We start from the raw sequence: 12,596 nt of genomic DNA, 5'->3' as shown, positions 1-12,596 counted from the left end.
AGGAACAAGATTAGCTAACATCAAGGACCAAGTTTAGTCAACTGGAAACACCTGCCTCTGCCTTTACTCTGGCCAGTCCCAGGGCTTGTGTCAGGGCCTGGATGCTCCGTTGGACACGTCATGGGGGATAATCAGACTGCCTTGACACCAGGCATTCTGGATTCAAGATGCCAGCTGATCATGCTAGTTGTCTAGAAAAACCAACCCCTGCCCAGCCCCTAGTGATCTTGGATCTGTGGAAAGTTATAGCCCTTTCCACCTGGGAACCACCAGTCCTGTGGGAAACCAAGTATGAGTACAGATTTTTTCATCTCTTTCCACACTGATATGTTATTTGTTCTGTCACTGTTTTTCTATTCAAAAGACAACAGAGATTCAATCAACACTTACCGACATCTACCAAGTACGTGGGACTTACAATAGGACACTATTACGAATCCTGTCTTTAAAAAGCTTCCAGCCTAGTAGAGCTATACCATTAACTGTACTTTTCCTCCAATCTGATAAAAGCCCTTAGACAGAAACAGATTAAGAACAATGGGTGATTAGATGAGGAAGAAACGATTTTTCAGGTTTTTTTTTGGTGGGGTGGGGAGAAAAGGCAAACCAGGGAAGACTTTGTGGTGTGGATAACTATTGAATTGAACATGTAATGATGAGTAGGTTTTTCCAAAATCAGCATGCACAGAGGTAAAAATGTGCAATGAGAAATCAGTGTATTTGCAGAAATCAGTGTATAATTTTATAATGTGATACAAATTATACCAGTGTTTTAAAAGTAATTACTGATATGTTATACATTTTTCTCCTTCCACAAAATGTCCTCTCTTCTACTCATATGATTATCAATATATAAGTATATTATCATATAGTACCCTTCATATTTGTTTGTATTTTCATCTGCCAACTCACAAAGAGACTACAATGAGAGGCATACAGTGTAGGATTAAGAAGGTTCATTCTGGAGACAAAGTGTTTAGAATCAAATCCCAGTTCCTCCACTTACTAGTTCAGTCAAGTTAACTATCTCGTGCCTTGATACCTTCATTTGTAAAATTCATTAATCCAACAAATACTTATTATCTGCTCTAGATCAGGAACTATTCTAGGTGCTTGAGATGTACCAGTGAACAAAACAAACATCCCTGCTCTTGTGCAGTTTACATTCTAGAGAGGGACAGTAGACAAACAATATGCAAATTAAACAGTATGTTAGGAGATAAACACTGGGAAAAACAGAGCTAGGGTAACGGGAGCAGAAGTGCACTGGGGACTACAATTTTAAATAGGGTAGTCAGGGTAGTAGGCCTCATTGAGAAGGCAACATTTGAGCAAAGACTTACAGGACATGAGAGTGTTAAAAATTAAGAAATGTAGGGAAAGCATGTTCCAAGCAGAGGAACAGCCAGTGCAAAGGCCCTAAGGCAGAAACATGTCTGATATATTCCAGGAGGCCATTACAGCTAGACCACAGAGAATGAGAGGGAGAATAGAAAAACAGGAAGTTTAAGAGGTAAATTGAAGTGGAAGGGGCAAGCAAATCAGGTTAAGTCTATGTAGGGCACTCAAGGACTTTGACTTAAACTTTATGTGCAAGGGGAAGTCACTAGAGGACTTCAAAAAGAGCAAGTTTCATGATCTGATTTAGATATTAAAAGCATCACTTTGGCTGCTGTGCTGAGACTATTATGAAGGAGACACAAGAGAGAAAACTTTCAGGCTACTACACTGATCTAAACAAAAAACAAAAAGATGTTGGCTTGGACCATGGTGGTGGCAATAGAAATGGAGAGAAGTGGTAAGATTTTTGGTATACTTTGAAGGTGGAGCCAACACAGTTTCCTAAAAGAGTCAAAGATGGACTCCAAGATTTTTGACCTCATCAACAAGTAAGACTGATCTGTCATCATCAGAGATTGGAAAGACTGTGTTTGGGGTGCATTTGGGTGTGAGCAGAAGTTCAGTTTGGGACTCAAGTTTAAGATATCTATTCAATACCCAGAATGAAGATGACGAGGAAGCAGCTGGATATATGAGGTTGTGAGCTAGAAATACAAACTTGGGAGTCAACAACAGATGGTATTTAAAGCTATAAGAATACAGAGGGTATGGCCAAGGTGGAGGAGTAGGAAAACCCTGAATTCACCTCCTTCCATGAGCATACCAAAATTACAACTACTTATAGAGTAACTATGAGAAAAACCTGAAGACTATCAGAAAAGATTTGCCACAAAAAAAGATATAAAGAAGGAACCACGAGACAGGTGAGCAGGGCAGAAACATGGTACAGTCAGGACCAATACCACCAGGTTGGGGACTCATTAACAGAAGAAATATGACGATCGTAGAGGTTCTCCCCAAAGAGCAAGGGGTCAGAGCCCCACATTGGGCTCCCCAGCCCGGGGGTTCTGCACCAGGAGGGTGAGCCCCCGGAACATCTGGCTTTGAAAATGAGCAGGGTTTACATACCAGAGAGCCAGAGGACTGTGGGAAACAGAGACTCTGCTCTTAAAGGGCACATGCAAAATCTCATATGCTCTAAGTCCCAGCACAGAGGCGGTAGTTTGAAAGCAGCCTGGGTCAGATCCACTTGCTGATCTTGGAGAACCTCCTGGAGAGGCAGGAGGCAACTGGGATTCTTCCTGGGGACACATATGCTGGTGGCAGCCATCTGGGGGAGCTCATTCTATTGTGATGACACCAGTGCTGGCAAGCACTGTTTTGGAATCCTCCCTCTAGCCTAAAACCACCCACCAGCAGGCCTGCACTGGTCATGTAGAGTCCAGGCCCCACCCACCAGCAGTCAGCAGCAGCCCTGGGCCCTCCCAGGCTGTGCAGCTAGCCATGCAAGACCTGGCCTCACCTATTAGTGGGCCAGTAGCAGCTCTGCGCCCTTTAGGCCGCACAGCCAACCACATGGAAGCCTATCTCACCCTCCAACAGCCACAACCACTGCACAAAGTAGGGCCTTGCAGCCAACAGGGCCAGGGGCCTGCCCCACCTACCAGCATGCCCAAGTAGTTACCTCCCTGCCAACAGAAGGGTGCATGCAGCCCACACAGGGGGCACCAGAGGGAAGTGTGCTGCTGGGCCTCATAGGACATTTCCTACGTAAGGCTACTTCTCTAAGATTAGGAAGCAAAAACAACCTACCTAAAACATAGAAATACATACAGAGAATTAGGTAAAATGAGAGGACAGGGGAATATGTTCCAAATAAAGGATTAAGACAAAACCTCAGGGGACTCCCCTGGTGGTGCAATGGTTAAGACTCCGCGCTCCCAATGCAGGGGGCCCGGGTTCGATCCCTGGTCAGGAAACTAGATCCCACGTGCATGCCGCAACCAAGAGTTCACATGCCGTAACTAAGGAGCCTGCCTGCTGCAACTAAGGAGCCTGCCTGCTGCAACAAAGGAGCCCACGTGCCGCAACTAAGGAGCTCACGTGCTGCAACTAAGGAGCCCTCAAGCCACAACTAAGAAGCCCATGTGCTGCAACTAAGGAGCCCATGTGCTGCAACTAAGGACCTGGCAAGCTGCAACTAAGGAGACTGCAAGCAGCAACTAAGACCCAGCACAACCAAATAATAAATAAATTTTTTTCATAGAAAGACAAAACCTCAGAAAAAGAACTAAAGGAAATAAGGAGGAGCAATCCACCCCATAAAGATGCTCCAAGGTAATGATCATAAAGATGCTTACCAAAATAGGCAGAAGAATGGGCAAACATGAGAATTTCAACATAAGATGCTCACCAAACTAGGGAGAAGAATGGGCAAAAACAATGAGAATTTCAACAAAGAGTTAATTAGCAAATATAAAAAAGAACCAAACAGATTAAGAATACAATAACTGAAATAAAAAGTTCACTAGGGGACTTCCCTGGTGGTGCAGTGGTTAAAAATCCACCTGCCAATGCAGGGGACACAGATTTGATCCCTGGTCTGGGAAGATCCCAGGTCCGGGAAGATCCCAAATGCTGCAGAGCAACGAAGGCCATGCGCCACAACTACTGAAGCCCACGTGCCCTAGAGTCCATGTGCCACAACTACTGAGCCCGTGTGCTGTAACTACTGAAGCCCATGTGCCTAGAGAAGCCACTGCAATGAGAAGCCCACACACTGCAATGAAGAGTAGCCCCTGCTCACTGCAACTAGAGAAAGCCCGTGTGCAGTAATGAAGACCCAATGCAGCCAAAAATAAATTAAAAAAAAAAAGTTCACTAGAAGGAATCAAGAGAAGATTAGATGATACAGAGGAATAGATCAGCAATCTGGAAGACAGAGTACTGGAAATTGCCCAAGCAGAACAGAAAAAAGAATTTTTAAAAATGAGCAGTTTAACAGACCTCTGGGACAATATCAAGTGTACTAACATTAGCATTACAGGGGTCCCAGAAAGAGAAGAGAGAGAAAAAGGGGCAGAGAAGTTATTTGAAGAAATAATAGCTTAAAACTTCCCTAACCAGGGGAAACAAACAAACATCCAGGTCCAGGAAGCACAGAGAGTCCTAAACAAGATGAACCCAAAGAGATCCATACCAACACACTGTATAATTAAAATGGCAAAAATTAAAGATAAAGAGAGATTCTTAAAAGTAGCAAAAGAAAAGCAACTGGTTATGTATAAGGAAACTCCCATAAGACTATAAGCTGACTTTTCAGCAGAAATTTTGCAGACCAGAAGGGAGTAGCACAATATACTCTAAGTGATGAAAGGGAAAAACCTACAATCAAAACTCTACCAGGCAAGACTATCATGCAAATTTGAAAGAGTGAAAATGAGTTTTACAGACAAGCAAAAGCTAAAAGCTCAGCACCACTGAACTGGCTTTATAAGAAATGTTAAAGGGACTTTTCAAAATGGAAAAGAAAAGGCCACAACTAGAAATCTGAAAATTATGGAAAGAAAAATCTCACTGGTACAGGCAAACCTACAGTAAAGTTAGTAGATAAACCACTTATAAAGCTAGTAGGAAGGTTAAAAGACAAAAGTAGTAAAATCATCCGTAACCACAATAACTAGTTAAAGGATATACAAAACAAAAAGATGTAAAATATGATGTCAAAAGCATTAAACTTGGGACTTCCCTGGTGGCGCAGTGGTTAAGAATCTGCCTGCCAATGCAGGGGACACAGGTTCGAGCCCTGGTCTGGGAAGATCCCACATGCCACAGAGCAACTAAGCCTGTGCGCCACAACTACTGAGCCTGTGCTCTACAGTCCACGAGCCACAACTACTAAAGCCTACGTGCCTAGAGCCTGTGCTCTGCAACAAGAGAAGCCACCGCAGTCAGAAGCCTGTACAGAGCAATGAAGAGCAGCCCCCACTCACCGCAACTAGAGAAAGCCCACGCGCAGCAACGAAGAAGACCTGACACAGCCATAAATAAATAAATGTATTTATTTATTTAAAACAAAAACAAAAAAAAATTAAACTTGGGCTTCCCTGGTGGTGCAGTGGTTGAGAGTCTGCCTGCTGATGAAGGAGACACGTGTTCGTGCCCCGGTCCAGGAAGATCCCACATGCCGCAGAGCGGCTGGGCCCGTGAGCCATGGCCGCTGAGCCTGCGCGTCCGGAGCCTGTGCTCCGCAACGGGAGAGGCCACAACAGTGAAAGGCCCGCATACCACAAAAAACAAACAAACAAACAAAAAAAAACCCATTAAACTTAAAGAGGGAGTAAAAATGTGAGGTTGCTAGAATGCAATGGAACTTAAGATATCAAAATAATCATATGTATTATGAATCATATATATTACATGTTACATATGACATAATATGTTCATATATTATATATGAACCTCAATGGTAACCACAAACCAAAAGCCTGTGACAGATACACACAAGAAAAGAGGAAAGGAATCCAAATATAACACTAAAAATAGTTATGAAATCACAAGGGAAGAGGACAAAAGATGAAAGGAATAAAAAAATAATTACAAAGCGACCCAAAAACAATGAACAAAATGGCAATGAGTACATACCTATCAGTAATTACTTTAAATGTAAATGGACTAAATGCTCCAATCAAAAGATATGGAGTTACTGAATGAATTTTTTTTAAATGTATATGCTGCCTACAGGAGACTCACTTCAGATCTAGAGACACACACAGACTGAAAGTGAGGGGATGGAATAAGGTACTCCATGCAAATGGAAACAAAAAGAAAGCTGAGGTGTCAATACTTATATCAGACAAAACAGTCTTTAAAACAAAGATGGACATTATTATATAATGATAAAGGGATCAAACCAACAAGAAGATATAACAATTTTAAGTATATATGCACCCAACATAGGAGCACCTAAATACATAAAGCAAATATTAACAGACATAAAGGGAGAAATTGACAGATACACAAAAACAAGAGACTTCCAACACTCCAGTTACATCAATGGACAATCCATCCAGACAGAAAATCAATAAGGAAACACTGGCCTTAAACAGCACATTAGATCAGATGAAATTAATAGATATATATATGACATTTCATCCCCAAACAGCAAAATAAACATTCTTTTCAAGTGCACTTAGAACATTCCCCAGGATAGATTGCATGCTAGGCCACAAAGCAAGTCACAATACATTTAAGAAAACTAAAATCATATCAAGAATCTTTTCTGACCACAACAGAGACTAGAAATCAACTACAAGGAAAAAACTGCCCAAAACACAAATATGTGGAGACTAAACAATTACTACTAGACAACCAATGGATTGATGAAGAAATCAAAGAAATTAACAAAAACACCAAGACAAATGAAAATACAGTGATCCAAAATCTATGGAATGCAGCAAAAGCAGTTCTAAGAGGGAAGTTTATAGTGACCTAAACTGAGGTAGCAGCTTTGAATGGGAGAAGATGTTTGCAAACAGTATATATGATAAGGGGTTAACATTCAAAACATAGAAAGAACTCATACAACTCCACATAAAAAAAAAAGACCTGGACTTCCCTGGTGGCACAGTGGTTAAGAATCTGCCTCCCAATGCAGGGGACACAGGTTCGCTCCCTGGTCCAGGAAGATCCCACGTGCTGTGGAGCAACTAAGCCCATGTGCCACAACTACTGAGCCTGCACTCTAGAGCCCATGAGCCACAACTACTGAGCCCACATGCCACAACTACTGAAGCCCGCATCCCTAGAGCCCATGCTCCGCAACCAGAAGCCACTGCAATGAGAAGCCTGTGCACCGCAATGAAGAGTAGCCTCCACTCACTGCAACTAGAGAAAGCCTGCACGCAGCAAAGACCCAATGCAGCCAAAAATAAATAAAATAAAATAAATTTATAAAAAAAGAAAGACCTAATTAAAAAATGGGCAGGGTACCTGAACATTTTTCCAAGGAAGACATATAGACAGCCAGCAGGCACATGAAAAGATGCTCAACATCACTAGTCAGCAGGAAATGCAAGTCAAAACCACAATGAGATATCATCTCACCCCTGTCAGAATGGCTATTACAAAGAAGACAAATAACAAGTGCTGGCGAGGATGTGGAGAAAAGTGAACTCTCCTACTGCTGGTGGGAATGTAAATTGGTGCAGCCACTATGGAAAACCTTATGGAGATTTCTCACAAAATTAAAAATTGAACTCCCATATGATCCAGCAATACCACTCCTGAATACTTATGCAAAGAAAACAAACACAATTAAAAAAGATATATGCACTCCCATGTTCACTGAAGTAATTTTTACAATAGCCAAGATATGGAAGCAACCTAAGTGTCCATCAATAGAGGAATGGATAAAGATGTGGTATATTATATATACAATGGAATGTTACTCAGCCATAAAAAATGACATACCTATACTCATTGTTCAAATTAAGAAATCAAAGTTCAGAGAAGTGAAATGATTTATTTATACCAGCATAGGTCAGTGACAGGACAAGACTGGATGGAAGCCAGGTCTGCTTTACTCTAAGGCAGAACACTGTAATGCTGTCTTGATAATTACCTCTCATGTAGATTATTAAGCTCCTCTTGGGCTATGTCCTTAATGTTTCCAAATGACTTTTCACCTACATTATGATACTTTTTTCCTTTATCAACCCTCCTCCTAACCTCACTGGACTAACCTACATGTAAGAACAGACAATATCATCTGCCCACACCTATCACTATACAGGTGCACATAAAATGCTTACTGACTATATGAATGAAGACACTGTTTATATCTTAGACCATGAAAGAGCACCTAAATGATATAATACTAAGCAGCCTAACAGGTAATCCAGAAAATTTAATTAATTCCTTACCTCTGATGTAAATCCATTTATATACTGAAAAACCAATATAAAAAAGGGAATAAAATTTCATGAAAAATAATTCTAAATCATTACTGCCCAAACCAAGGTACCTGAGCTTCCCCATGCCTCCTCTTTTCAAATGCCAGTCTTTCTTCATCAGCCTTTTGTTCCCACTTCAGCTTTTCCAATTGTTGGGTCATTATAGCCACTTTCTTTCTTACTTGATCCTTAAGTTCTTTGTATTGATCCAGCTGTATAAAGAGCATTTAAACATTGCTAACTCACTTAAAGAAGCATGAGAGGAAATTCTTTATATGCTATCCTTCATTAGCAGGTAATTAAACTTATCAAAATTATGTTTTATATAAATTATACCATAATTAGCCATTTTCTCTGGCTAAGATAGCATGAACGTAAAATGAACGTCTTCTTATTTAAAACTGTTTAGATAGATCAATAAGGTATTCAAAACCAACTCTATAAGGTCTCTGTAAGAAATTCTTAAAAGAGAAAGAGCATTAAAACTCATTAAAATTCTTAAAAAAGAAAGGAGTTCAGAGAAAATTGTGTATTTTTCTATTTATACGGTCACAATTATTTTAGTATATATATTGTGATATAAGGTTAATGAAAGATAAATGACAAATTTAGTTGAGGGAATGTTTGAAAACTCAATTATAAATTTTTGGATATCTACTATTGACTTATAATTAAATCTTATGTACTAAATGGATATTAATTAATCACTTAACATTTTAAATAATCTTAAGGAATCAATTTCCCTTCTGTCAATTAAGTGACCATGTTTCTTCAAAGCCATGTATTATCTGACTTTTAAGTTTTTACAATATTCATGAGGAAAAAAATAATTACCTTAAAAACATAAGAATGTAATTTAATTACCTTTTATTGCAAAATGATACCATGTAACCTTGTTGAAGTATTTTCTATGACTTTAATTAACTCATAAGTGTTATAATGCCATCTAATTTTATGAAGGAAAAATAGCCTACTGTAAAGATTAAATTTAGATTCTACATATAGGCTGAAAAATTTAAATCCTCATAATTTAAATTCTGAGGAAAACCTCCTAAAATATCAGAAAGAGAGGTCATCCTTTAATTTTTTTCTAATTAAAAAGAGAAGCTGAGGGCCTCCCTGGTGGCGCAAGTGGTTGAGAGTCCGCCTGCCGATGCAGGGGATACGGGTTCGTGCCCCGGTCTGGGAGGATCCCATATGCCGCAGAGCAGCTGGGCCCGTGAGCCATGGCCGCTGGGCCTGCGCGTCCGGAGCCTGCGCGTCCGGAGCCTGTGCTCCGCAACGGGGGAGGCCACGGCAGTGAGAGGCCCGCATACCACAAAAAAAAAAAAAAAAAAGAGAAGCTGAAACAATAGAAACAAATGATTTCCCACGTCAACTTTTTCACCTGACTGGCTTCTAGTTCAATGTCTCGCCCTTTATGTAAAATTTCTTCCTCAATCTGCTTTTCAAAACTTCTCCATGCACGATCTAAATCAGCCAGCTCTGTCTCTAAGGCCTTTATGTCATCTTCCTGTTTAGAACGTTGTTTTTCACTGTCCTTTATTGATTTCTTAGCCACATCTAACTTCTTGAGGTGGTGAGAAGTGTTTTCTTTAGCTTTAATGTATTGAGGCCTCTTCTGATTTAAAAGTGCTTCAAGAGATCTAAAAAGAAAAATAAAGTTTGCTTTAAAGGAAATTTAATTTTATAGTATATAAAGGGAAGAAGTTCTTTTGATCAAATTATACATTTAGGGCTTCCCTGGTGGCGCAGTGGTTGAGAGCCCGCCTTCCGATGCAGGGGACGCGGGTTCGTGCCCCGGTCCGGGAAGATCCCACATGCCGTGAAGCGGCTGGGCCCGTGAGCCATGGCCGCTGAGCCTGTGCATCCGGAGCCTGTGCTCCGCAGCGGGAGAGGCCACAATAGTGAGAGGCCCGCCTACCGCAAAAAAAAAAAAAAAAAAAAAAAATTATACATTTAAAAAGAAACAATAAAAATTGACTTTCAGAGACTATAAGCAGATCAGTGGTTACCAGATGGCGGGGGAGAACCAAATAGGTGAAACACAGGGGAATTTTTTTTTTAAATACATTTATTTATTTACTTATTTTTTGGCTGCGTTGGGTCTTTGTTGCTGTGCATGGGCTTTCTCTAGCTGTGGTGAGCGGAGGCTACTCTTTGTTGCAGTGTGCAGGCTTCTAATTGCGGTGGCTTCTCTTTGTTATAGAGCACAGGCTCTAGACACGCGGGCTCCAGCAGTTGTGGCTTGCAGGCTCTAGAGAGCAGGCTCAGTAGTTGTGGCTCACAGGCTTAGTTGCTCTGCGGCATGTGGGATCTTCCTGGATCAGGGCTCGAACCTGTGTCCCCTGCGTTGGCAGGCAATTCTTAACCACCGCGCCACCAGGGAAGTCCCAGGGGAATTTTTTAAGAGTGATAAACTACTCTGTATGATACTGTAGTGGTGGACATGTGACATCATGCATTTGTCAAAACTTACAGAAATTTACAGCACCAGGAGTGAATCTTAATGTATCAAATTAAAAAAAAAATCACTTAGGAGGCCGAGGGATCCTAGACAGAATGTAGAATGTGACAGAAGAATCTATCTGTATTACAAATGTATGAAACAACCTTATTGAAGTGGGTGGGAGGAAACGTGCTAACCTAAGTAACTCTGGAAATGAGTGGAGTCCATAAAACTAAAAGCAAAAGGGATTGTACATAAGCCTTGTACTCTAGTTGATAAAGCTGCTTTCCACAAGGATATGGGTTAATAATTCTGTTATTGCCATACATGATTACTGGAACTGAACAATTAAGCAAATGGATGGGAGACTGTGGAACCCAGATTTCTTACTGTTGGAATAGGAGGTTACAGATAAGCAAGAAAAGGTCAACATCAATAACGATATGGGACTTCCCTGGTGGTCCAGTGGTTAAGACTCTGCACTCCCAATGCAGGGGCATGTGTTTGATCCCTGATTGGGGAACTAAGATCCTATATGCTGCGTGGTGCAGCCAAAACAAACAAAAAATAATAATAATGATGTCATGCTGATACTATGATATCTTAGATAGATGATATGTCATATAACATATATGATATATATTTTTAAAGTTTTGGTATAGCCACTTTATTTTATTTATTTATTTATTGTCCACATTATGCAGCTTGTGGGATTTTAGTTCCCCGACCAGGGATCGAACAGGGCCCTCGGCAGTGAGAGCGCAGAGTCGTAACCACTGGACCGCCAGGGAATTCCTCATATATGATATTTGACACCCCTGATATAATGTGATGATAATGGCATTTTACCTCTGTGGTCTTCTTCCCCCAAACCCATAAACGCTGTCTAATTATGAGAAAACTAACAGACAAATCTTAATTGAGATACATTCTACAAAAAACCTGACCAAAGCTTCTTAAAACTGTCAAGGACATCAAAAACAAGGAAAGTCTGAAACTGTCACAACCAAGAGGAGCCTAAGAAGACATGATGACTAAATATAATATGGTATACTGGATCAGAAAAAGAACATTACATAAAACCTAAAAAAATATGGATAAAGTACGGATTTTAGTTAATAATAATGTATAAATATTGGTTAATTAATCCTGACAAGTGTATCATACTAAAAATATAAGATGTTATAAGTGAGAGAAATTGAGTGTGGGGAATACGGGAACTCTCTGTACTATCTTTAGAATTTTTTCTGTATATCTAAAAGTATTCCAAAGTAAAAAAGTTTATATAAAAGATCAACTTTCGAAGTGTCACTTATATTTTTATTTTTTCTATCAATCTACATAAAATCCAACTGTTAATAACTATTTTGAAAACTCACTTTAATTCTTTTTCTGTTTGTTGCAGTTGTCTGCTTAACATTCCATGTTCCTTCTTCTTGGCTTTAACTATGTTTTCATGACTAGCAAGAGACTCTTTTGTAACACTCAAATCCTTATTCACACGCTCTAACTCACTGTTTAGAAAAGATATTTTTTTCTCATTGTGATACAGTTGGAAAAGCTGCAGTTGTATCTTGTTTATTTTCAGTTCTTCAAGGAGACTCTGGTAACGTTCTGCCTATAAAACAGTACAATTCAACAACAGTTAAAAGGGAGTATATTTTACATTGACCTTTCATAAACTCAACTAGAGTGCCAACAAATGATCTCTAATGAATTTTTATTTACATCATTAACAAATGTTATTCTTGCCAAAAGTACTATTATTTGGAGAAGGCTTCTACATATGCTTCTACAATAAACCAGTAAAGGACTTTATTTATTTTCTAAAATTTCTTTATTTATTTTTGGCC

General features: G+C 39.9%; 1 protein-coding gene across 2 annotated transcripts in view; it reads right to left on the bottom strand.

The window, feature by feature from the left end:
- Positions 1–12,596, bottom strand: part of SMC1B (structural maintenance of chromosomes 1B) — an 86,934-nt gene that overhangs the window by 48,844 nt on the left and 25,494 nt on the right. For both annotated transcript variants that reach the window (XM_060111785.1, XM_060111786.1), the window contains exons 5-7: positions 12,123–12,361; positions 9,682–9,940; positions 8,366–8,506 (exon numbers count right to left, since the gene is read on the bottom strand). In XM_060111785.1, coding sequence (XP_059967768.1) covers positions 8,366–8,506; positions 9,682–9,940; positions 12,123–12,361 — 639 coding nt within the window. The remainder of the gene's footprint in view (positions 1–8,365; positions 8,507–9,681; positions 9,941–12,122; positions 12,362–12,596) is intronic.

Source organism: Mesoplodon densirostris, chromosome 11 (assembly GCF_025265405.1).
Source record: "Mesoplodon densirostris isolate mMesDen1 chromosome 11, mMesDen1 primary haplotype, whole genome shotgun sequence".
Taxonomy (NCBI): Eukaryota; Metazoa; Chordata; class Mammalia; order Artiodactyla; family Ziphiidae; genus Mesoplodon; species Mesoplodon densirostris.
Note: the sequence above shows the minus strand (reverse complement) of the source record. Positions and strands in the feature narration are given on the sequence as shown.